The sequence below is a fragment of the Sinocyclocheilus grahami genome, unplaced genomic scaffold, assembly GCF_001515645.1.
Source record: "Sinocyclocheilus grahami isolate Dianchi unplaced genomic scaffold, SAMN03320097.WGS_v1.1 scaffold152.1, whole genome shotgun sequence".
NCBI lineage: Eukaryota > Metazoa > Chordata > Actinopteri > Cypriniformes > Cyprinidae > Sinocyclocheilus > Sinocyclocheilus grahami.
The window spans coordinates 2,067,248-2,090,738 of record NW_015505331.1 but is presented as its reverse complement, the minus strand read 5'-3'; the positions used below and the strand labels follow the sequence as shown (position 1 = coordinate 2,090,738).

Below are 23,491 nucleotides of genomic sequence, written 5' to 3'. Positions count from 1 at the left end.
ACTAGTTATGCACAAGTTTGTTTTTGAGTCATTGAGTACAGGCGAGTACATTAACATGGCATGTAGGGTGCAAAATATAGGAACAGCTGTCATGTTCACTCTATTACAATGCCATGGCTTTAATAGAAATAGGACACTGGAAACCAGCCAAAAAAATAATAATTCTGTTGCTGGTTTCATTTGGTCCAGTGAGATGCTTCTCCCCATAGGGGGCGCCCTTTTATACAGTTACAGCTCCAGCACAACAATGATGTAAGAAAGCCAAAGTAACATGATTCCAGAGAACTGATAAGCATTGGCTTTCATTACTTCAACCCTCAATAATCAGTGAGAATCTAAATCGGTGGTTGATGACTTCTTTTTTTTTTCTAAAATCTCAGTTTCTACTTGTACTGAAGTTCACAGATGTCTTGTAGTCAGGCCATCTTGCATCAGGATGTCCTGTCAGTCTGCATACAGCCAGGACAGCAGTGCAGTGTGTCATGTATGAAGAGATCACACTCCACGCAGAACACTTTTTTACATGCTAGGCAAGTAAATACCTGCAGAGAGGAGAAAACAAAGAGGTTAAATGCCATTTTAAACAAGCCATTCAAAAGATTTTGAATTGGAAAACCTACACTTTTGTCTTTCAACTCTCCTTGGCAGGCCTCACAGAACCTGAAAAGGCATAGATTAACACTATTAAATAGGCTGAAATGAGACAGACAGAGGAGTTTTCACAGAGTGAGTGTGAAGCTCACCTCTCCCCCTCATACTCCTCCAGTGGGGTTTCCTGGAAGGCCTCCAGGGGGAAGAGGTGATGGAAGGAACGGGCCAGGTGAGGAGCGGAAACTAAAGTCAGACCTATACCAGAGAGAAGACACAGACTATGAGAACTGTAAACATCAATGCTCTCTGAAAATGAGTGTAAAGATTGAAGAACAGGGACAGGCTGAGCACATACCACACACTTTACACTCCACTGGCAGCTCGGTGTATTTGGCTCTACACTGTGGGCAGTAGTAGCCACCAAGAGTGAGTCCTGGCTCACCAGTGCTGTCTAGGTGCCTAAATATATTAGAAAATGAACTATAATTAATATTATTTCAAATTATAAATAATAGAATTATGCAATAAAGATACCATTCAAAAGTGTGGGGTCAGTAAGATTTTTTTAAAGTCCCCCTGTAGTCAAATATTTGATCTCTTAAAACTTATCTTTGATCATAAAAATTACATATTGAAATGTTTTTTCTTGTGAAAATAATTTTCTCATTCCTTAAAATAGCTTGAATGCAACTCTACACCCTTGCCTCATTTACTATACGCTGATCTATGAATATGCAAATTAGTCCAGCCTCCCCTCAGTCTCACACCAGCCAGCGCCTCCTGATCCACTGAACTGTAGTAAACGCAAAACAATGGCATACACGTATAATGACTGATAAAACTGTCTTTTTACTAGCAGACAACTACAGTGAATACTGTAACATTCGTTAAAGTTACTTACTTGACGATGTTGTGTCCTAAAATGCCTTGACTCGAATACAGCCATTTGTGATTCTTAGTGATTCGCCCGTGAGCATACGCATGTGAAGTGCAGACGCTGACGCGAGAGAAGTGGGTCTGACTCCGGGCTACTTTTACACTGTTGCCACAGGTTATAATGCAAGTTAGTGGTTCTAAATTCACATTAAACCACAGCTTCATGGGTTTTTTGCTTTAATTTATTTTTGGTTTTGTGCAAGTATTTGGTATATTTTGCATGCTAGTGATAGGAATCGATCCCTTGATGTGATTGGTTATTGGTTTGTGACGTAGCAAACCGAGGGCTGTTTCAAACCGTATTTCTGGGTCAGCCTTTGGGAAACTACAGTTTTAAGGAGAAAATACTCAGCAATGGTGTTGATTAATAGATTGGCACATGGTTTGTCTAAAGGCATATTAAAAACACCATAAAAAAACTTGATTTTCACTACAGGGGGACTTTAATTAATACTTGAATTCAGCAAGGATGCATTAAATTGATCCAAAGACACAGTAAAGATATTTATGATGTTACAAAATATATTTCAAGTGAATGCTTTTTTAAAAAAAAACTGTATTCTACAAAAAAAAAGTATTTAATAATGTATCAGAGTTTCCACAAAAATATTAAGCAGAAAAACAATTTTTAACGTCAATAACTAAGTATTCTTTCCTGAGCACCAAATCAGCATATTAAAATGATTTCTGAAGGATCATGTGACACTAAAGACTGGAGCTTTGCCACTGCAAGAATAAATTACATTTTAAAATATATTCAAATAGAAATACATTTTAAATTGCTTTAATATTTCATAATATAACTTGTTACTGTATTTTTGATCAAATAATTGCAGCCTTGGTGAGCGTAAGAGACTTCTTTCAAAAACATAAAAACTTTTTTTTTTAAATCTGACTGACCCCAAACTTTTAAACAGTAGTGTAATATATATGTATATATTACCTATATAGTGTATAATGGTAGTGTAAATTATATTAAATTTTTAGATTTAATATTATTAAACTGTGGTAAAGAGCATAAGATTTAAACTGTACTCACGACATGCTGAACGAGGGTTTGGCATCCTGATCAGACATGGAGGCTATGACATGCTGAGGGAAACCTGAGCAAATTATTATGCACAATAGAGATATTGTAAAAGATCACATATGAAAAATTGTAGCTTACACTAATACAACATTTCCCAGACATAAATCAGGACTAATCCTGGACTGCTTCACATTTACAGTGCAGTGAAGACATAAAAAACACACAAATTAAAATGACAAACAGCAGAGCATTCACAGTTCTACATATTTCTTCAATTCTTTGGCTAATTTTTGACTAAGCTTTCAGCTACTAGTAATAGGTGTTGTACTTTCAACATTTTATCTTATTTAAATTGTGTAAATGTGGTGAAAATGACTGTGTGATTACCCATGCGAATGAGGGAGCACTCTGAGGAGGAGCTGGCAGGAGGCGGCTTCACATGCAGCATCAGCAGCTCTTTAAAATGACTCTCATCCAATATTACATTGTAGGATCCTATTGGGCCCAACATAATTAGAAAACACAAGTAAAAAAACTATGTAACCATGTTAAGATAAGACTACCAACCTCCAGTTTCTCTTGTGAGAATGGTGCACACTCGAACTTCTGCTGACAGGCCTATCACAGACACTCTAATCTTCAAAGCATTCAGAGTCTGTTGATATATTAAAACATGATCACAAAGAAATCAATGTTCATCAAACCTTACTAACCCTTACAGTATGCAGCCATTAGCATTATTCAAACTCACTTTGATAAGCTCATAGATGTTGGCTGGGTCACAGGTAGTAAGACTGCTGAAAATAACGAGGATCTCTTTGCTTGTATGAGCAGGCATGTGTCTGCATGAAAATAGAAATATGGTTATTGCAGTAAAGGGTTATGTAGACACTGAAGACAATGTGTATATGGTGAGTACAAGTCCAGTACTACAACCAAACTGTAAGCAACACTGTTGCATTTCAGTTCCAGATGGAAGCGCCACACACTGACTTGTGCCTTACTTGAGAGTCTGCATAGCCACGTTGAGAGAGTTGTAGAGAGACGGTTCACCAACACATGTGGAGTCCACAGCTTTCTTCAGAGCTGCTAAATGCTTCTTAGGGTTCCCTGGTAAGAGTAAAATACCGGTAATGTCAAGTGATGATTATGATAAAGAAAACTTCTCAAAACATGCAAACATAATACTAATGCATCAACCTGCAAGATCAGTGAGCTTCTCCGCCCTCTTGTTCTTGGTGGTAATGATCCCTATCTGTGACAATATGGTACTGTTAACAGAAGCTGCACACATTGTAAACACTCACAGACAGATACAGAGTCGAGTGCATTACCTGACTGATTGGATTCTGGTCAAAGTATTCCTCCACAAAAAACTCCATCAGCTAAAGAATGCAAAAGGAAAGATCAGTTTTGACAGATTTCATACAATGTTAGGCTTCCATACGCCACTATAGATGCAGTGCTACTAACCTTTAAGGTTGAGGTCAGCCTATTGGGCCTCAGGTCCTGATCTTCCATTGATCTAGATGAGTCAATGATCACAAAGAGATGCCGCATCTAGTTTGGTGGGAATTATATGCATGGTTATGATCAGCCTCCAATAACAAAAAATTATGCTATAACTATGGAGGACAGTAAAATGCATCTTACCATCCCAAGCCGAACTTGTCCATGACCCTCAGACACTCTGTAAGGTGACAGAGAGACTGCAAGTGAATATCAAAGCAATATACAATCAGCTCAAACTGATTTTTATATTTTGCATTTGAGCGCTGTACCTTTTCCTCTTTGCTTGGAAAAGAATGTCCTCCACAGAAGCTTTAAGAGATCCCGATTCATCCTCCTTCAGCACCTCCCTAAGAGAGACACATGTCAACAGCTCATTATAGCGTATGTGTTCTCATGTACTTTAGTAAATATTAGTGGCTGACAGTCTTGTGATGCCCCTTATTGTTTACTACTTGCCATAGTTACATAATATGCCATAGTTCAAGCTCTTGGACCTTACGATTATTTGGAATGACGGTATAAATAACATTTTGTAAAAATATATTTTATTAACAATAACCACTTTTTGGTGGCAATCTGACGTAAAAAAAAAGCATTGAACATAATATTTTTAAAGTAAGCATAAAGCTCAACTTCTCACCATGTTCGTTCGTATCCTCCTTCCCAGCGTTTTGCTCTCTCTGGTTCTTCATCCATGATTTATAATTTTAACAGACTGTAAGCTTTCTTTATGTTATACAGTTAACGTTATTCCATTCTTCAGAAGGGTTTGTACTCTCAGATGTTTCAACAGATTTATGCATTCGGTCTCATCACAGAGACTCGTATAGTTTTTCAAACCTTATAACATCAAACACAGGAAAATGTCTATAAACTCGATTTTTGAAATAACGACACATTAATATGTAACTTGCTCAGCGCACTATAAAAAACAACCCAATTCAACTGTTATTTACTTTCGTGCAACCCTTGTCCGTCGATTCGTAATGTCCCACCGGTACAAAATGCGAACAATAGTAGTTCCGAGTTATTGGAGGGCCGACGTGTTCCCTATATGGATCCATAAAACATAAGTTTATTATTATCTTTTAGTTGCCCACTTTAATTAATTTAATTAACTAATTTAAATGAATACAAACAAAGACGTTTATAAATTGAATAGCTTTATTTTACTATGTACACAAATACAAGCAGAAAATATATACTGTACATTCAACACAATTAGCCTGCCACATTACACATTTTTAGCGATTTGATATAATTGTCTGAAAGAGCAAAATTATATAACTGATATAATTGTAACTGAACTCACACCCATTCTATAAGTGTTTAATTAAATAAAAAAACAACAGAATAGATTGCTATTCCGGTGACAGATTAATCAAGAAGTTTAAAAAAATGAAGGTAAAATAAAAAGAACAGAAAATCCAGTAAGACATCATTATAACAAACAACATTAGAATCTCTTTGCTTGAAGATCCCTAAAACTACAACAAAAGGTGGTCACAGTCTTGTTCATTTTAAGCAGTGTGGGCAAGTTACTCAAAGAATGTAATTTATTACTCATTACTAGTTACTCATTTCAAATGTAATATTGTTACTTTACTTATTACGTTCTGGCAACAGTAATTAGTTACACTACTAGTTACATTACTTTTTCTTCACGCCCCACAGAAGTTGTAACTGTATCTTCCACATAAAATTCTAGTGATTGATATTGACATTCAAGTAGAAGTGTTGTATTAATCTCATTAATTGTCATGTGTAGCTTGAAGCTAATTGTCATTTCTCCGTTACCCATATACAATTATATTTCATCAAGTTTGTAAGAAACTTTAATTATAGATATATAATGTATATAATATAATGTACCACATGCTGATCAGAGGGATGTGGGTGGGATGTAATGCCAGAGTAAAGTAAAGCTACAACTTTCACAAAAGTGCTCATGATCATCTTTTTTCCTGACAACATCAATATAATGTAATATTACTATCTGCTGAATGTAAGCTTTTCCATATTCCAAGCTCGCCTGCTGCACTGGGGACATCACATGTATGTGCGAGTCATGAAAATTATGAAAATAAATCAAGGAGTTATTTGATTGTTGGGTTTTAAATCAGCAGGGTTGAGGCATCAAAAGTAACTAAGCTGCTTTATGGATGGTAACTGTAATATTATTACTGAAATCTTATTAGTAATTAGTTACACTACTAGTTACTGCAAAAAGTAATATTATTACAGTAACTAAGTTACTAGTTACTGCCCAACACTGTTTTTAAGATATACACTAACTTTGACTTGACTAAATGTCTGCGGCAAAAGATAAAAGGTTAAAAGGAGACTTCATTTAGCTTTAAAAAGTAAAACAAAATACTTCATTGATACCACAATATTTTGATCAAGCTTAGTTTGGCTCAAAAGCAAAACTCTTGTCATACAGCAGCCATACAGTTCTTGATAATAATACAGTGATGCAAATGTTTAATACAGAAATACAGATACAGTAAAACTCCTGAAAAAAAACATCATGTGACATAATATACCCTCCTGAGTTTCCATTGCCAGGTCTTATTGTCTGTGGTCATAGTCGCTGACTCTTCTTTTGATCAAGGACAGTTTTGTCTTGAGCTGTTTACACCTTTTCTTTTTCATCTGATAGTCTGCAGACTGTGAGAAAGGAAACAGGTCAGCATTTACCTTTGTATCATACACCTATATCATTTTTTTCTACTATAAACAGTTATTTTTAACAGCTGTGACAAATTATGCAATTCATGATATTCTAGTCTGAATTTTTTTTAAAGATGACACAAAGAGTTTACCTTCTTTAAACTTTTGAGCCTGTTGTATACATCCATGGCATCCTTTTTAGGGAATAAAAACGAGTAATATATATTAATGTAACATATATTTTAACAATAATAATTTATCAACTGGATATATACCAACAGATAGAGACATAATATTAAATGAATGCTTAATATCATTAAAGTGCTTTTTTTTATGTGGAAGAGATACTGTGAAAACCAGAGATTAAGTGACCTTACACCACCCATAACCTTAAGCATGTGAATTATTGTGACAGACAGAGCTCCGCATATTAAGAGTCAGAAGATGGAAAGAGATCCAACCTTTAGAAGAACAGTTTTCACTTTATAGATAGCATACCATGAACTGTGGGCTGCCTTCCTGTGAGCTGTCCAGCTCTCGATCTGCTTCTGCCAAGCCCTGATTAATATCATCTAGCTCAGCCTGAAGACGCTTGTACTCCATGTGGTCTCTGTCAAACTCTCTCTTGTACCCAAGCCTCTCCTGCTCATTAATGACGGGAGGATACTCACTGAGAGCATGGCAGCACAGAATAGAGGTAAAGGGAATATATGACAAGAGTGATACCGATTACATAAAGTCACAGATGCTGAGTTTTTTTTTTTTTAAAACGTGCTCCAATACTACCAGCTATAAGACTTTCCTCACCTTTCATAGCCAGTGTCCAGCTCATCTCCAGACTCTCCAGTGTCATAGTCTCTCAGTTTGCCCTTCATTCCATTTAAAGAGCTCGTCAAGTCAGAACCACTTTAGATAAAAAAATAAATAACACCAATAGAAATTTTGTTAACTTGGGTGTGATATTTTTACAATTTTAATTGTAACTGACAGAGTAAGAATAGCTTTCTGATTACAATAGTTTCAGTCAGTTCACATAATCAGTTTGTGAAACTGGTTATTCGTGTTCATGACAAAACAAAATCCACCAGGTCCTATTCATACAGAGACAAGATTTCCTGGATTCCTTCATTCCGTGGCACATAGTCTAGTGACTAATATTGAGCAGGCCAATCATTTTGAGCCAGTCTGTGCTTGCTTGGCTGATTAACAAAAGTGTTCATTCTGCTTACGGCGTGACTTTGTGTACAATTTTAATTTGCTATTATTAAATTGCATGCAGATGTTATTATTTTAACCATTATAAAAAAATTTAATAAAAAAAAAAGAGTCAACCACTACTAATATAGTTCATAATATCTATAATAACCAAGCATATTCTAAAACAGCAAAGCCCTATCAATGCAAAATCACTGAACAAAGTATACAGAAATATGAAAATATTTTTCTACGCATTTGTTTTTGCAACAAAATTAAAAGTACTGAGATGACCTACCTTGGAAGGTAAATTGGTTTCTGGCTGTGAACCTTTGGCTGTGCAACACTGATTTGGTGATTGTGGTCATTGACAAAAGCCTCTGGATCTCCAGACACATTATTTACCTGAAGAAAAACAAAGAACGTCATATCTAGACATTTTGTATAAAATAAATAAATAAATAACTTTACTGTAGGCAATTCCACATTCCATTTTTACAGTTTGGAAACATAATGTGCATTTAATAATAAGCTGATGCACTGAAACCTGTTTACTCTGGGTACAAGTCCTGTTTGTAGCCAACTTAACACTGAATCAAAAGGTGTTTTTCCAGAGTGTTTTTTATAATACCCCACCCCTCCATACAGCCTCAAAATATTTTCACCGATCATGTGGTAGTCTGTAAGTGTTGTTGCAGGCCTCTTTTACTTTAGCTTCTCTGTTTCCCCAACGCACTCAGCCTTCTTTTTGTATAGTAAATAGTCTGGACAAACATTAAAGCCAGGCAAAACCGGTTCCACCACTTCCACAAATACCATCATGACATAAAGGACAAAACTACCACTGCTTACATGTTGAATTGTGAAAGAACAAAGCCAGTGGAGTGACCTAATAACACTAGAACATGCTAATGTTTTTTTGGATCTAACAATTCCCACCCACCATTTCATAAACTTAAGTCACTATCAAGTGTTCCATGTGTTTCATCATGGAATTTTGTATCATAATCATGCTTCCAATCAAGTGAAAGTGCCTAAGAGGACACACCCAGAAACTAGACATAAAAACACCTCTTCATAGAAATCTTTCTGAAACTTCTCTTCATGGAAGAGTCTTAATTGCAATGGTCTAGACCAGTGGTTCCCAACCCGGGGGTCGCGACCCCCACTAGGGGTCGCTAATAATTTTCGAGGGGTCGCCAAGTGCAGTCATTTAAAAAAAAAAATAATAATAATATATATATATATTTCATTTATAACAGCACAATAAATATTTAAATTCTAAATATATATAAAAAAAAATCATTTATGGAAAGAGAAGAAATTCTCTTAACGTCGAGAGTTTTTTGCAGCGTATCGCGAGAGTGGGAACGTACGGACGTAACTTTAAAAAAAGACGCAGCAAAGAGAAAATGGCAAAGCGCCAGGGAGAAGATAAAAATGAATGCGCTAAAAAGAAAACAAGGACTTATTTGGACAGTTATCTTGAATTCGGTTTCATTGAAGCAATGGACAAGGTGAGAATTGAGTGTGTAATCTGTGGTGAGAGACTAGCGAATGAAAGCATGAAGCCCTGCAAATTAAGAAGACATCAGAGCACCAAACACCCACAGACGGTTAGTAAACCCAGAGAATTTTTCCTAAGGAAAAAAGAAGTTGTTATGTCAAATAGACCCCAGAACATTAGAGATGCTTTGACTAGAGCTGGAAATGAAAATAGGCAGGCGAACGTTGCATCCTTTGAGTGCGCTTTCCTAATTGCCCAATCAAAAAAGCCACACACCATCGGGGAAACTCTGCTCAAACCCGCATGTGTGAAAATGGCAGAAATAATGTGCGGGGCACAGGTGGCTTCGAAACTAAAAGCTGTACCTCTGTCCAATAATACAATAAAAGACAGAATCGACAGAATGGCGAATGATGTTGAGAACACGTTGGTTGAAAAGTTAAAGATGCACCCATTTTCTATCCAACTTGACGAAACGTCTACTGTGGCAGATGAAGCAGTCCTCATTGCATATGTGCAGTACACTGAAGACGGCGAAATAAAACAGGACATACTTTTGTCAACTAATTTGTCTACAACAACACGAGGAGAAGATATTTTCCACGTTATTGACACGTACTTCACCAAGCATCACATTCCCTATAATAATTTAGTCGCATGCTGCACAGATGGAGCTGCTTCAATGATGGGAAAACATAAGGGCTTCAATACACGTTTGAAGGAAAAGGCTCCCCACTGTCTTGTGTTTCACTGGATGATACACCGTCAAGCCCTGGCCAGCAAACACCTCTCTGATGAACTTAAGCTGACGAACTTAATGAAATGCTGAAGACAGTTGTAAAGATCGTTAACTTTATTAAAGCCCGTCCGGTAAACAAGCGAATCTTTGCGGAGCTGTGTGAAGATGAGGTGCATCAGACACTCCTCCTTCATACCGAAGTGCGCTGGCTATCAAGAGGCCAAGTGTTGGTTCGTTTTATTGAACTGAAAGAAAAAATAAAGGAGTTCCTGAAACTGAACAACGAGAAACTGTTTGACGAAATTACAGATGAATTTCTTATCAGAACATCATACCTGGCGGATATTTTCAGCCTCTATAATGAAACAAACAAGCGCATGCAGAGCGCGGATGCAAATGTGCTGGAATTTTTAGCTCTCTGGTAACCATCAAAACGAAGGCACGCAACAAGCTGGAAGTGCACAATGACTTTCGTCTGGCTGTCACGAAAATCATGCCTAATATCCAATCTCTAGCCCTAGATATGCAGGCCCAGAGTTCACATTAAATAGCCTTTAACAATTAAATAAGGACTTAATTCAATCAGGACCACAAGAAAAGTCATGAAAAAACACGCATAACTTAAAATGTTAAAATAGTTATTATGCAATGGTTATTGTTATGTTTTAATTGTATGTATGTTTTTAGAATATAAAACTAAAAAAAACACAATAATACATTAATTATCTGATTAAATTATATTCATGTTAATAGATTTTAATTTGCTCCTGTTTGTTCATCAGTTAAAAAGCAGAGCCTGCCTGAAAAGTCTGTTCTTGTGAACCCTTGCATGTTGTTACAGGTTTTTAAGGTAATAAGTGAAATCGATAGACATAGGGGTCACTAAAAATTGTCAGTGTTAAAATAGGGGTCTCGTGAAAAAAAGGTTGGGAACCACTGCTCTAGACCAATGATACTGCTAAAAACAGTGGACCAATTATAGGCACCACGTAGCAACTCTTGAAAATAAAACAACATGCATCAAGAAGCATTCTAGGGTATAAATATGTAGTAGTAGAAGTACAACCTTAGTGCTACAAACAGTATTAAATTTCATGACCTCATAAATCCATGCATTGTACTGAATGAAGAAAACGAATGAAGAACTAACATGAACAGGAAATGAAACTTATCTTTTGAGGAATTTGCTAGTGAAAATTCTTACCCATTCTCCGATGCCTTGAGACGTGAGGCCGTCGGTGATGGTCTTCATGTCATACCACAGAACACGCTCCCTGCCGTATCTCCTGATCTGCCCTCGGGTCTTCACAGCGAAAACAAGTAAGATGATCAATCCGACCACAACCAGAAACCCAAGAACAACAGCAATGGCCTTGTAATGAGGAGAAAAAAAGAAATAATACTATAAATAGCACCGTAAATGAACAACAAAATAGAGGACTGGTTTGTGTATTTGCATGAATCTCAACTAGCATTTCTACACAACAGAAATGTCTTAAGTTGTGTCTGATAATAGCCAACCTGAACTGAACAAATGTTGTTATATAGATGGCCTACTCCCTGTCAGGAGCACATGCTCACCTCTTCAGGCTCCACTACACAGTAGTGGTATAAATATTGATTGAGGAAGATCCCAGAGGCCTGATCTTGGTTCTTATATTGTGCACACATCTGCAAGATCTGATTATACATCATGGATCCAGATGTCTGAGAAGTGGGGTTAACAGCGACCAGGTACACAATGGTGGCGATGAGCATTAGTACAGCCAGGATGGCACTAATAATGATGGAGGCCAGGTAGAATGAGGGAGACTGCGCAGCGTTCTGTCTCGACACCGCCAGGATGAAGATGATGAGCACAGCAATAAAGGTGATTGCAGCGATTGCGATGATGAAGCCCTTGCCTGATTTCGGATCCATGTACGTGCCGCCTCCATAGCCGTAGCCTCCGAGACTCCCACTTCCTCCATTTCCACCAAGCCCACCACCACCACCACCATACCCTCCACCACTATAGCTGCCTCCAAGACCCCCAAGACCTCCAAGGCCCATGGCGCTGGCATCATAGTCCCATGCCAGTGTGGAGGCTACACAGGCAAACATAGCCACACACAAAATGATGATGATGATGCACAAAATCTTCATGACACCTGGGGGTGATGTCCAGCGGTAAAAGTGAAGCATTTCATCAGGGTGGTAAGAAGCTCTGCGATGGGTGGATCGGTGATGACTGAAATGACAGTGTGAGATAATATGGATGAGTAAAAGGAAAACTAACTAATTATGTTTTAAAACTACTCAGATCCAGGGTTATTATAGTTAACTAAAGCTAAATCTAAAACCATTAAAAAAACACCTATTTTAAATGTTAACTAAATCTAAGTAAAATATTTTTTTAAAACATAAACTTATGTTATTTCATATAGTTTTAAAGGCAACATTTTAGTTTAAATTGAAGTACTAAAATAACTACAACTAAATAAACTCAAATAAAAAACTATATAGACATTTAAAAAGTAATAAAAATGACAAAACACAACAAAATCAACTAATTAAAATTAAAGTAAAAACAGAAAAAAAAATCAAATTCAAAATATTAACAGTATATCAATGATACTAAAACAACAATGCACAGATCATAACACCATCAGAACAGGGCAGTAAGGATTCAGTGAAGAACACTTGTCTGTACTGACAATGGATGATTACATATGTTCTCTAATATGCAACTTACTGTCTGCCACCATATGCAGGAGGACGACTTGATTTTTTCGGCATGATGCTAGCTTCCTGGAAAAACTTCACAGGGTTGTCTGAATGAAATCTAATGTAAGAATGAAAAAATATAATTGCTGAATCACTACAATATAATGAAATAATGCACTGATGTTAATCCAGATACAAAGATACGAATTAAGATACAAAGTGGCCTTTTACATTACAGTTATTCATGAGTCTGCAATCAGAATGATTTTTTTTTTTAAATAATTGTTAGACCAAGGAATGTTGTGCTGTAACACCATCAGTTTAGCCAGTAAGATAAAGTCAATATCATGATTGCTGAGGTGACAAGTTATAAGTCTCTATGTAAAAGTAAGATACTTTAGGGCAAAAAAAAGAGAGAGATTATTGTAATTATACATTCATTTCACATCTTTATTTTATTTTTATTTTTTTTAACATGGCTGACCAGAGATTATGTTTTTCAATATAGCCTACTTCTGGACTCACAACATGTGGACTATTTTGCTGTAATTATGAAATTTTAAACATGCTTTAATTTGTAGCAAAGAATTATGAGAATATTATATCAACGTTTGAGATCAAGTTAAAAAAAAACAGTACATCAGTACTTCAGTTTGATTAAGTGATTAAGATAAAAGATTCTCAGAATTAGTTCACCTACACCTGGCATTTTACATAAATACACTCTTAAAAATAAAGGTGCTTCACGATGCCATAGAAGAACCTTTTTGTCTAAATGTTTCCATAAAGAACCTTTAACATCTGAAGAACCTTTCTGTTTCACAAAAGGTTATTTGTGGTGAAAGAAGGTTCTTCAGATTATAAAAAAGTAAGAAAGAAATGGTTCTTTAAAGAACCTTTGACTGAATGGTTCTTTGTGGAACCAAAAATGGTTCTTCTGTGGCATCGCTTGAAGAACCGTTTGAAGCACCTTTATTTTTAAGAGTGTAACCACATTACGAAGGTCTGTAGAAAATCACGCTTGTCAAAAAACACAAGACGCTTAGCGTACAACTATTTACATTTCTTAAAATTAGTTCCGAACAACATCCTTATGCGTATTAGCATAGGCGGATTAACCACATGGGCAATTGGGCAAGTGCCCAGGGGCACCACGCAAATAAATGTTCTGCGGTAAAACAAGCGATGTATTCTCAAACGTCTATCTAGCTGTGGCCTATACACAGGCTACCCTTTCATCAGAACCTACCAAGTTCTCTGAAAGTTTTTTTAAAACTGTATTTTTTTCCTCATGCGTGAAACAGTGGATGTGCGGATCTATCGCCAGATTAACACATAGGCGAGCCTACTGCGTGAACCCGTGCGCTTTCGTTTCGACGGCCATATATTACTCAAACAGAGCATGCAGTCGCGCAACTCCCGTCTCTTCCACTGAGATGCCTCGCTCATGGATGTGTGAATCCACTACGGAGCGTCAGCCATGCGCTTTCACGTTGTAATTGTAGCCATTGGCAATCAAGAAAGGGGCAAAGTGTAAACGAGTGAGTTTGTAAGTTTTATTTTCAATTCAAATCCTCACAAAACTATATGTAGCTATACAGTGCTTAACAAATTTATTAGACCGCCCGTCAAAAACCTGTTTAAAACTAAAAATCGTGTTATCATCGGACAACTAAATAATCTTTATTCACACATAATAACCAAAAACTAATAAACCAAAAATATAAATAGGCTATTTTATTTTTTATTTTGTATGCCCTCCTTTGGCCTTGATAAAAGCTTGCATTCATGCTGGCATACTTTTTATTCACTTTGGCACAGTCTCTGTTGTTACTGACTTCCAAATAGTTTAGTTGTTCCCAAAGACTTGCTTTTGATTAAACTTTTGTGCAATCTATCTTAGAATCATTCAATCCCAACAATAATTCTATTTTAGCATTAAAAACACTTCTGTGACTAAAGATCTTACACATATTGGTGGATTAACCATTACAGAAACATAACAATGGTAATTTTGGTAATCACCAATAATTCGTTTAGGGCAGCTGTGGCACAAACCTATTGGGTGGTGGCCTAATAAATTTGTTAAGCACTGTATATGTAATTGCAAACAAGACCTCATTGTTGCATTTCTGAAAACACCCTTTTTACACAAGAGAGTAAAACATTAGAAAATGTTTTTGTAAATTAAATATAAATGAATGAAAAATGAGCGGAGGACAACAATGACTCAAAAGATTATCCATGCTTTCTTTCCCCCCCCCCCATAGAGTCTGAAGTGATTAACAGATTGGATTATTATTATACCTGTAACAGTTGGCTTCACTAGTTATAAAATGTTTCAATTTGCTGCATACAGTTTAGATTTATATCACATCTTAGAACAGATTACACCTGTAAGAGGTGGGTTCACAAGTTATAAATAATTTATATCATAATATATTATATAAATCATATAATTATATATTAATTTCAGAGTACACTGTAAAAAGTGGTAACCTGATGTTGTAAGGATTTTTGTAGCCTTGTTATCAGATCATTTTATTAATATAAAATTTTGCAAAAATTTGCAAAAACTCTAGGTGTCATTGCCCAGAGGCACCAAAGAGTCTTAATCCGCCACTGCGTATTAGTCAACACAACAATCAACAACGTGAGATAGAACAGGCTACAGTATTCCGCTGGGAATATTTCAAAACAAATGAGAAAATAGACAAATTAATCACTCACCCTCTTCCTTACGAAAGCAGTCAAAGCTGGTAAATATTTTGTAACCCTTCCTCGCTCCTTACAGAAGTATTTCACGGACCTGCAAGACGCTCAGCCTTCAGGAAACGCCCGCTAAATACTGAGAGAGTTTCATAGATCAGTTGTCTTTTACAAGACACATCAGTGAAACCACCAGCCTCCCCCCATCCTCACCTGCACAGGTGCAGCCCCGCCCCGAACGTGTGAGCGCTGCGCGGAGTGGACAGTTCAGATGCAAGACGCGCCAGGTTCATTTGCATAGCCTACATATCGTCTATGGCTTTCCAAAAATATTGTCTTGACACATTTCATCTTTAAAACTAGTTACTTTTCAGGCTAGGATCATTTTATGTTAGATAATTTATACTAGTAGTAAACTAGTAATTTAGACAATTTCTGGGGCACTTGGTCTGAAAAATCGAAGACCCCTGTAATAATTCGAAAACAACTTTTATCTTCTATCTCATATGCGCATGAGTTGCAAGTAATGTATAAGACCAATAGAATTTCTACTTCTAATTTCCAAATCATGAACGTGTAATCATTAAAAATCATTCACTCCAGTCATCATTTAATTGGAAACAAACAGCAAGTTGTTCTTAAGTACTTTGCTAATTGTCAGAGTCTCCTTAGTGTGGCTCGAAACTGTAATGTAACTATGGTTTCAATTGCCACAAAAACAATAATAATTAAAGCAGCGTCGTTCTAGATTATCACACACCACATTAAGGATTAATGAGGCATAAGGTTTGCACAAAAAGGTGAATGAGCACCTTTTCTCCCTGGAGTCCATTGCAGCTTGTTACCTGATACCTTCAGAGCTGTCAAGCCAGTAAGTTTAGCTTACTTTACTACAGTTCAACTATAACAGTAGGCCTATACACATAATGCTCTGAGCCATGTAGTATAGCGTGATAAGTATAAACAGACACATGAGAGGTGGTATGTTACTCGGAGTATAAACTACTAGTTCATTATTTTGTTGAAAAAAAAATGTTTGCCAGTACAATGTGGAGGCAGGCCTGTTTATTTGATCCACTTCCAAAATCAATGAAAAAAAAGTATGAAATTCGAAGGTAGAGTAACATGGTTACATTTTTTTTACACATAACACAAATGACTATAAAACACACAAAAAAATGAAAATTAAACTAGCAAAACTATAAATATACAAAGTAATCTAGGATCATTACAGAGATACTGCTATTTAAACAAATACAATTTTGAGAGCTATTTACATTATATTCTCCACTTAACTACAGGAAGCTCTAAGATTCCCCTGATTTCTTTCAAATTACCTACTTCTAAAATAAAAAGTATATACAGAAATATACAGTATATATATTAAAAACATTGCTGAAAGACATGTCAGAAATAAGCAAGGTAACATTTTCAGTGCTGGGTTTGACGTGGTATATGTCCTTAATTATACTTTCCTGCTTGAAATCAATATGAAATTATATCAATACCAACCAAGAGCAAACCAAACACTCTGTTAATCCCTGAAGGTATAGCCATGGACAATTTCCTTTGAGACAGTTGCTTCTTTTCTTGGAACCTCTGTGAAATTCGTGATGAACTTTAAAAGTACTTTGGCTTTCTGTTTAACTGTAACCATCATTCCAGTCCATGACTTTGTCATACTCCTGAATTTTCTGCTTTATGTGTGCAAGTTTGTTCTTCAGATATTCACATCTCTCCCTTTTCTCCTGGTACGTCGGGTCCTACAACCAGAAACAGGTAAAGTAATCTTTGGTGTGTGCTCACACACAGACAGGAAGTATGTAAATATGTCAATAGCTCCACTGACGTCCCCATAACATTTCCAGTTTTTCAGTTTCTACTGACTGTGGCACTCAAATGGAGACAGATACCATGTCATTCTTTTGCAATGACTAAAGAATGTAGAAAGGCAACAGGCAGATGAAGGTTTTGAAATGGGTCGAAGCAACGTGTAGGACATAAGGTCAACGCTTCCCTTTTCTGGGGAAAGTAAAATACCTAACATGTATTCTGTATATAACTTTAAAACTCCTAGAAGTAGAATAGATAACAGTATTAAACAGTACTTACAGCCTTTTTTCTGTTATACTCTTGAATAATGCTATTGACCCTCTCTTGCTCCTACGGGAGGAAAACCAATTAATATCTCTTTTTTTTCCCGTTTAACTCAAAAGATTTCAGATAAATGTATTCAGATAAATGTATAAAGGAACTGTACTGTGATTGGTCACCAGCTTTTCACCATTTTTAAACATCTTTGTGTCTTAACTAATTAATTTGAATGGTCATGAGATGTGACAAATGAATTTTCCAATTACAAATATTCTATGTAGTTTCTCAAATAACATAAGCTCATAAAAACTGCAAATGTAATAATAATTAAAGAATTTGCAAAATGCTGTTTAAAACCATTACCATTTGGGTGGAAGGCTGCTGTGGTAGACTCCTCATCAGAATATCCATTTCTTCAAACTTCTGTGTTAAGACTTGAACCTCAGCATGCAACTCTTTATATTCTGCATATTGATCATTAAACACAGCCTTGTATCGCTCCCTCTCCTCATCGGACCGGATTGTGGGATATTTCCTGTGAGGAGAAAGGGATGAGAGATTTAAAAAAGCATGAGGCAACAATAACCTATGGAAGCCCGTTTCCGCCACTAAATAAAAAAATATAATTCTGTAAGTCATAATAATGAGAAACTAAGTCATAATAATGAGAAACTAAGTCATAATAATGAGAAACTAAGTCATAATAATGAGAAACAGTCTTAAATGTGTGTGCTAGTTTCTGAACATCATTAAAATCGAGTTTATATATTGGATAAAATAGCTTGAATTAATTTTGGTTAACGTAAGCATTCTTTGAAACTTACGCCACATAGTCTGCAATGACCACAGGTTTGGGGATGTGGCCAGCAGGAATATGACCCCTTAAGATCTCTGGTTCCATCATAACTGGGTTGACAGGTGTGCCATCATAAGATTCTGGACTGGCCATTACTGGAGCAGTTTGGATGGGCACAGAGACACTTGAGCCGGCACCGATCTGATATTACAAATAGTACATTACAACAATGATTTTAAAATCTGAAAATGTTCTTCTTGATATTAAACTGCTTACCATATTGAGCGGAAGTCCTTCCGATTTCATCTAAATACAAATAAGAACAGAAAAGCAAGCAAATTCGATTCTATTAGCAAAGTCAGATTATTTACTGCTATTACTGAAATAGGAAAATCATTTTGAGCAATCATTATATTTATCTTTATGTTAATCAATTTCAAAGAACAAATGTTTGGAACTTTACATCTTGACCCATTCTCTCTCTGCGCATCCTTGCAGCTTCATGTCTCCACAGCTTCAGACACACGCCTGCTCCCACAAGATACAACAGCATGTTGAGAAAGAGAAAGATGATGGCAGCATTCTGCCCAGCCTCTGTTCGGCAAAACCCTGCATTGGGCCCAGCGTTGAAATGTGGATAATAGCAGAGACCTCCACGGACTGTGTCTCGCACATACACAATTGCAGCTGACAAGTAGAGGAATGCTAATGCCAAGTTTATCACACCCTCTGTGATTGGCCACCAGCTGGAGTCTAGTAGAATGGTACGATAATACATGGTCACTCCTAACACTACTAGAATGACAGTCACTATCCAGGCCATTCCAGCCACCACGATAACAAAAGGAGTCAAGGGTCCGGAGTAGGAAATGCCACTTCCTCCATACATCCCACCCATTGCTGTTCCCCCATACATCTGATGCATGGAGTAACCAAACATATTAAACCACTCATTATCTTTGTGCACGTATGCACAGACACAAGCAAAAACAGCAGCCCCCAATAGCAACTCTGCACATCCTAAAATGCGCAAAAGTCCAGCCCAGGACTTCATATATGCGTAGCGCTGATTGTACTCCTCCACCTTCTCACTGTAAGTCATAGCCGTCTGCAAAGAGCGACCAGAAACTGATTCCAGCGGCTCCCCTAATAACGTTGCCTGCTCCTTCCTTGAATTGTAGCTGCCTCCAGACCCTCCATAAGGGTCTAGGTAAGAGCTGGGGGCTGTAGGTGACGGTGCACGTGAATGTGGAGGAGAGCACAGGACGCCTTCGGTGGTGGTGTTCACATCAGGTGGTGGTGGTGGAAAGGTCCATTTCTTGCTGCCTTGGTTGCCACTGGCTCTGAAGAAGTTCTTCACAGAGTCAGGAATGAAGCGTCGGATGGGTTTGATGTCCATGGCGTCATCCACCTGGTCTTCAACATCACTCGGGTAGAAATCTGGGCCAACAGGAGGGTTTCCAGGGAGCGGTGGTGGTGGTAAACTGTCATAGCTGGATGCTGCTACTTCAGCACCAAGTGGGTAAGGAGCCTGCTGACCCCACGGCAGTGAGCCGATGGGCACCTCATCGTAGTGAGGCATATCGCGGACCCGATCAAAACGGGATGCTGACCCGTTTCCAAAAGACATGGGGATGGTTCTTAGCAGCTGAGTGAACTAAGGATCAGAAAGTTTATCCACATTATTATAAGGCCTTATGTCACATACATACTGACACATCACGTAATTTGCACATCTTTTACAAACATAAAAGTAAGGATTCATTGATATTTAAATTCTATCTGATATTAATAAGACAATAATTATTGTTATGCCATGGTTTATAACCAATAAATGATTAATATTATTTAATAAGTACATTTACATATTAAAAACAAATGTTTTAAATGGTTTAGTCAATGTAGGCATTACAACGTTATGATCTACACTATGAAAAATACACAATTAAAATATGTAGGCCTACATGTAAAAGTACAATTATATCGTCCATCTCTACATAGAAAAAACCTCACTGCATACTAAAAAACTCTGAAGTCAATGATTGTCTTACCTGGGTATAATAGTTACATTGCCTCACAGGGTGAATTTAAACAGTGTTTTCCCCTTACAAAGCTCCCTGAAATAAAAATAAACAGGTGAGTTACACACTGATCAAACGATTTAAAAATCTAGCAAAAATGTGACTTTATAAAAAACGATGGCACAACATCTTTGTTGCATGACATGATCTTAACGCGGTTTGAAACCTGCCTGTCAACAAAGAACAGGTAAGAAATAAAACGTAACTAATGCATGCACGCTCTGAAATCATCCAAAATGAATAATCGCACTAATTTAGCACTGCGAGCGCGTTTTCAGTATCTACACTAAAGATGTGAGAGTGTAGACTACATATTTTAGCCTAAAATATATATATTTGATTTAAAAACATCGCTCTCTTACCTGGTACCGATAGTTTCACCTGTCTTCCGCCACTGGTGCTGCAGGACAGGTGAAGGGGAATCGATCACGTGACTTGTCCTGCCCCAGTATGTGATGTCACGATACAAAACCAGTTTCACAAGAAACCATTAGACGAAACACTCTACATGAAAAATCAGTTGAGCTATCAAAACAAATTGTGTGGGTTTTTTAGAGGATAACACTGTTTGTACTGTGCATGTAAAAAAGAGCATTGATGACAACAAACGGTTATTTACTACTCCTAAAACGTTATCCCTTGTTTACACTGCCAGAGGGACTGGATGATCCAGGAATTTTAGAAGTAGATATGATGGTTTGATTGTTGACAAAGCATTAATGGGGAGAATATGAGGAAAAATTTAATTAAAAAACAAAAATAGAAATGGCAAATTTAAATGACTGATGAAAGTGAATAAAACTGACTCTCCAACATGAATCACCTTTTCACTGCTAGAAATAAGACTTAGTGTAGCTAAGTTTAAGAGCTGCCAAATTAATCTAATTATGTACTTGTGAACCTTATGATCCATCTTTTGAGGAGAAACACCCATGTAATTTACCATTATTTCTGTGAATTAGATTTGATCCTACATTTCAATTACCGTACTAACAGATGTTTCTGGTATTTGGTGGCAGCTAAACAACAATATCCCATTCATCAAAGAATTTAAAATAAAACAAGGTCAACAGAAAGAGGCTCTTTTAAATACACTATAAAAATATTTATTTCTTCCATTCATTTTAGAAGCAAGATCAACTTATTTCAAATCGAGTCATTTTTAACAGCCCCACACATTTTAAGTCCTTAGCTCAATGGTAGTGAAAAGAACAATACTATGTCTGGGGCAACAATAACTATGAAATGTGATGTCTGTCTACTTTGACATAACTTCAAATAGTGATTGAGCCTTTCACATATAATGAAGCCATAAAGACATATATGATAAAGTCAATTGTTGTCTTTCATCCATTGTTCAATCCACTGAACAATTTGTTCCAGATTCCTCTCCAGGTCCTGAGGAGTGTTACTGGGGAGCTGGTGGACTATCTCCTCCTTGTAGGCTTCCATGGCTTCCTCATAGATAGTCTGGAAAATCTCACACTGCACATTGTCCTGGAGTTTCTTTCCCGTGTATCCTCTGAATATGAAAGATATCAAATTAAATCACTGCAACAGGAAGCATACAGCCACATAGCATGTAAATGACTGCTGAACTGTACATTAGGCCCTTAATCACTAAGACTGTATAAATATGCTTTAAGGGTGATTCTCCAATAAGGTTTTTTTTTGTCTTCCTTAGGATGATTTAAAATGTTTTTTTCCCTTAAATGTTCCCTGTTTTGCTCATCCTGGATCTATATTAAGATTTCAAGTAGTCAAAAAAGGCTCAAACTTAAACATCACATATGTAATGAACATACTGTTAACTGCTATGAACACAAACCTGCTTTCAAGACGATTGTAGAGACTGGTGTTATCTGTGCGGAGGACAAAAACGATGTGAAACCAGCGTTCAGGAAAGAAATCACAACCATGGTAATCAATAATGACGCCTCCATCTCCCATTTTGTCCTCCAGCTCATCCACAACCTAAAAAAATGAAATTGTCTTTAACATGTTTTAACATTATGTGCAGCCTGTTATACCCTACCCCTATCTAATAAAACACTATAAAATGTATTTTGTTCAAGATTGCACTGTAAAATTATGTGACTATACATCATCCCATTAAAGGGGGAACAATTAAGTAAAACATGGCAGTTAGATCCATTACAATAGTACATACCCTGTCCTCATCCAAAATAGGACACTGGTATTCTTCATCAAATCCATCGAACAACTGACCTGTAGAGAAAATACTAATTTTAAAACTAATATATACAGTGGGTACGGAAAATATTCAGACCCCCTTACATTTTTTATTTCACAGAAGAATAACTTACCCTCCTGTGCCAAATCCCCAACATTCACATAGTTTAGTCCTGTTCTCTGAGCCAGCTCTTTGCCTAGAGTGGTCTTTCCTACACCAGGGGTTCCTGCCATTTCATGAGCAAGTATATCAATGTTTAGCAATCATGAAAAAACTATTTTATTATTATTACTCCTACTTTATTTCTGATTATTGCTATACCCACTAAATACATTCAAACTACATTTGTATGACAGGGAACAACCTAATACAACACCAACATTTATTGATGTAATTATTTGAAAAGAAAAATACGAAAAATACAATAATATGTATTGAAAAATACAAAACTCGTTGTGTCAAAACAGGACTAACAGTACCTGTAAGAAGAATGTTTGGTCTCTTCATGATTCTCATTGCAAGATATCACACGTGGAAATGGAGCAATTAATAACACACTCGATTTACACTAATCTCAGCTGGATACTCAGTATTAGTAAGCATACAAAAACATATGATATGTAAATAATCCGTTGGTCATATCTTCTTATGTGGTTGTCACAGCATAGAGCAACGTAAAAACGTGTTGAAATGTGTGGCGTGTGGTTGATGACGCCATCAGCATGCGCC

General features: G+C 36.7%; 4 protein-coding genes and 1 long non-coding RNA gene across 5 annotated transcripts; 1 reads left to right on the top strand and 4 right to left on the bottom strand.

Annotated features, from left to right (window-relative positions):
- Window positions 1-15: 15 nt before the first annotated feature.
- LOC107592329 (general transcription factor IIH subunit 2-like) lies at window positions 16-5,055 on the bottom strand. Its single transcript, XM_016281817.1, has 15 exons — window positions 4,710-5,055; window positions 4,339-4,416; window positions 4,211-4,247; window positions 4,031-4,117; window positions 3,892-3,942; window positions 3,758-3,812; window positions 3,562-3,667; window positions 3,309-3,399; window positions 3,125-3,212; window positions 2,945-3,052; window positions 2,567-2,630; window positions 947-1,050; window positions 744-846; window positions 621-660; window positions 16-542 (listed from the first exon to the last, which is right to left on the bottom strand). The coding sequence occupies exons 1-15, from the start codon at window positions 4,763-4,765 to the stop codon at window positions 432-434; spliced, it is 1,179 nt and encodes a 392-aa protein (XP_016137303.1). The 5' UTR covers window positions 4,766-5,055; the 3' UTR covers window positions 16-431.
- LOC107592330 (uncharacterized) lies at window positions 4,081-6,419 on the top strand. Its single transcript, XR_001609967.1, has 3 exons — window positions 4,081-4,090; window positions 4,888-4,898; window positions 6,353-6,419. It is a non-coding gene; the product is annotated as an uncharacterized lncRNA (long non-coding RNA).
- Window positions 6,420-6,619: 200 nt separating this feature from the next.
- Window positions 6,620-15,750, bottom strand: LOC107592328 (occludin-like). The gene is made up of 9 exons (XM_016281816.1): window positions 15,619-15,750; window positions 12,917-13,006; window positions 11,764-12,412; window positions 11,387-11,554; window positions 8,235-8,341; window positions 7,550-7,648; window positions 7,241-7,412; window positions 6,895-6,936; window positions 6,620-6,739 (listed from the first exon to the last, which is right to left on the bottom strand). The coding sequence occupies exons 2-9, from the start codon at window positions 12,958-12,960 to the stop codon at window positions 6,641-6,643; spliced, it is 1,380 nt and encodes a 459-aa protein (XP_016137302.1). The 5' UTR covers window positions 12,961-13,006; window positions 15,619-15,750; the 3' UTR covers window positions 6,620-6,640.
- A 1,069-nt stretch (window positions 15,751-16,819) lies between these two features.
- LOC107592409 (MARVEL domain-containing protein 2-like) lies at window positions 16,820-21,009 on the bottom strand. Its single transcript, XM_016281908.1, has 8 exons — window positions 20,931-21,009; window positions 20,539-20,604; window positions 18,951-20,144; window positions 18,764-18,793; window positions 18,516-18,688; window positions 18,055-18,226; window positions 17,710-17,760; window positions 16,820-17,360 (listed from the first exon to the last, which is right to left on the bottom strand). The coding sequence occupies exons 3-8, from the start codon at window positions 20,115-20,117 to the stop codon at window positions 17,241-17,243; spliced, it is 1,713 nt and encodes a 570-aa protein (XP_016137394.1). The 5' UTR covers window positions 20,118-20,144; window positions 20,539-20,604; window positions 20,931-21,009; the 3' UTR covers window positions 16,820-17,240.
- Window positions 21,010-21,652: 643 nt separating this feature from the next.
- Window positions 21,653-23,478, bottom strand: LOC107592327 (adenylate kinase isoenzyme 6-like). The gene is made up of 5 exons (XM_016281814.1): window positions 23,242-23,478; window positions 22,896-22,988; window positions 22,739-22,797; window positions 22,397-22,542; window positions 21,653-22,090 (listed from the first exon to the last, which is right to left on the bottom strand). Exons 1-5 carry the CDS (start codon window positions 23,276-23,278, stop codon window positions 21,901-21,903), a joined length of 525 nt encoding a protein of 174 aa, XP_016137300.1. The 5' UTR covers window positions 23,279-23,478; the 3' UTR covers window positions 21,653-21,900.
- Between the last annotated feature and the right edge of the window lie 13 nt (window positions 23,479-23,491).

Coding starts and splice junctions, on each gene's coding strand:
- LOC107592329 (XM_016281817.1), bottom strand. CDS start 4,765: ATGGATGAAGAACCAGAGAGAGCAAAACGCTGGGAAGGAGGATACGAA. Junction 3,668..3,757: donor GAAGCTCACTGATCTTGCAG/GTTGATGCATTA, acceptor TACTCTTACCAG/GGAACCCTAAGAAGCATTTA. Junction 543..620: donor GAGAGTTGAAAGACAAAAGT/GTAGGTTTTCCA, acceptor TCCTCTCTGCAG/GTATTTACTTGCCTAGCATG.
- LOC107592328 (XM_016281816.1), bottom strand. CDS start 12,960: ATGCCGAAAAAATCAAGTCGTCCTCCTGCATATGGTGGCAGACA. Junction 8,342..11,386: donor CTCAAGGCATCGGAGAATGG/GTAAGAATTTTC, acceptor GTTTTTCTTCAG/GTAAATAATGTGTCTGGAGA. Junction 7,413..7,549: donor CTGGACACTGGCTATGAAAG/GTGAGGAAAGTC, acceptor CCATGCTCTCAG/TGAGTATCCTCCCGTCATTA.
- LOC107592409 (XM_016281908.1), bottom strand. CDS start 20,117: ATGTCTTTTGGAAACGGGTCAGCATCCCGTTTTGATCGGGTCCGCGAT. Junction 18,794..18,950: donor GAGAGAGAATGGGTCAAGAT/GTAAAGTTCCAA, acceptor ATTTGTATTTAG/ATGAAATCGGAAGGACTTCC. Junction 18,689..18,763: donor AAGGACTTCCGCTCAATATG/GTAAGCAGTTTA, acceptor TTGTAATATCAG/ATCGGTGCCGGCTCAAGTGT.
- LOC107592327 (XM_016281814.1), bottom strand. CDS start 23,278: ATGAGAATCATGAAGAGACCAAACATTCTTCTTACAG. Junction 22,798..22,895: donor TGGGGATTTGGCACAGGAGG/GTAAGTTATTCT, acceptor TTTTCTCTACAG/GTCAGTTGTTCGATGGATTT. Junction 22,543..22,738: donor CTATTTTGGATGAGGACAGG/GTATGTACTATT, acceptor TCATTTTTTTAG/GTTGTGGATGAGCTGGAGGA.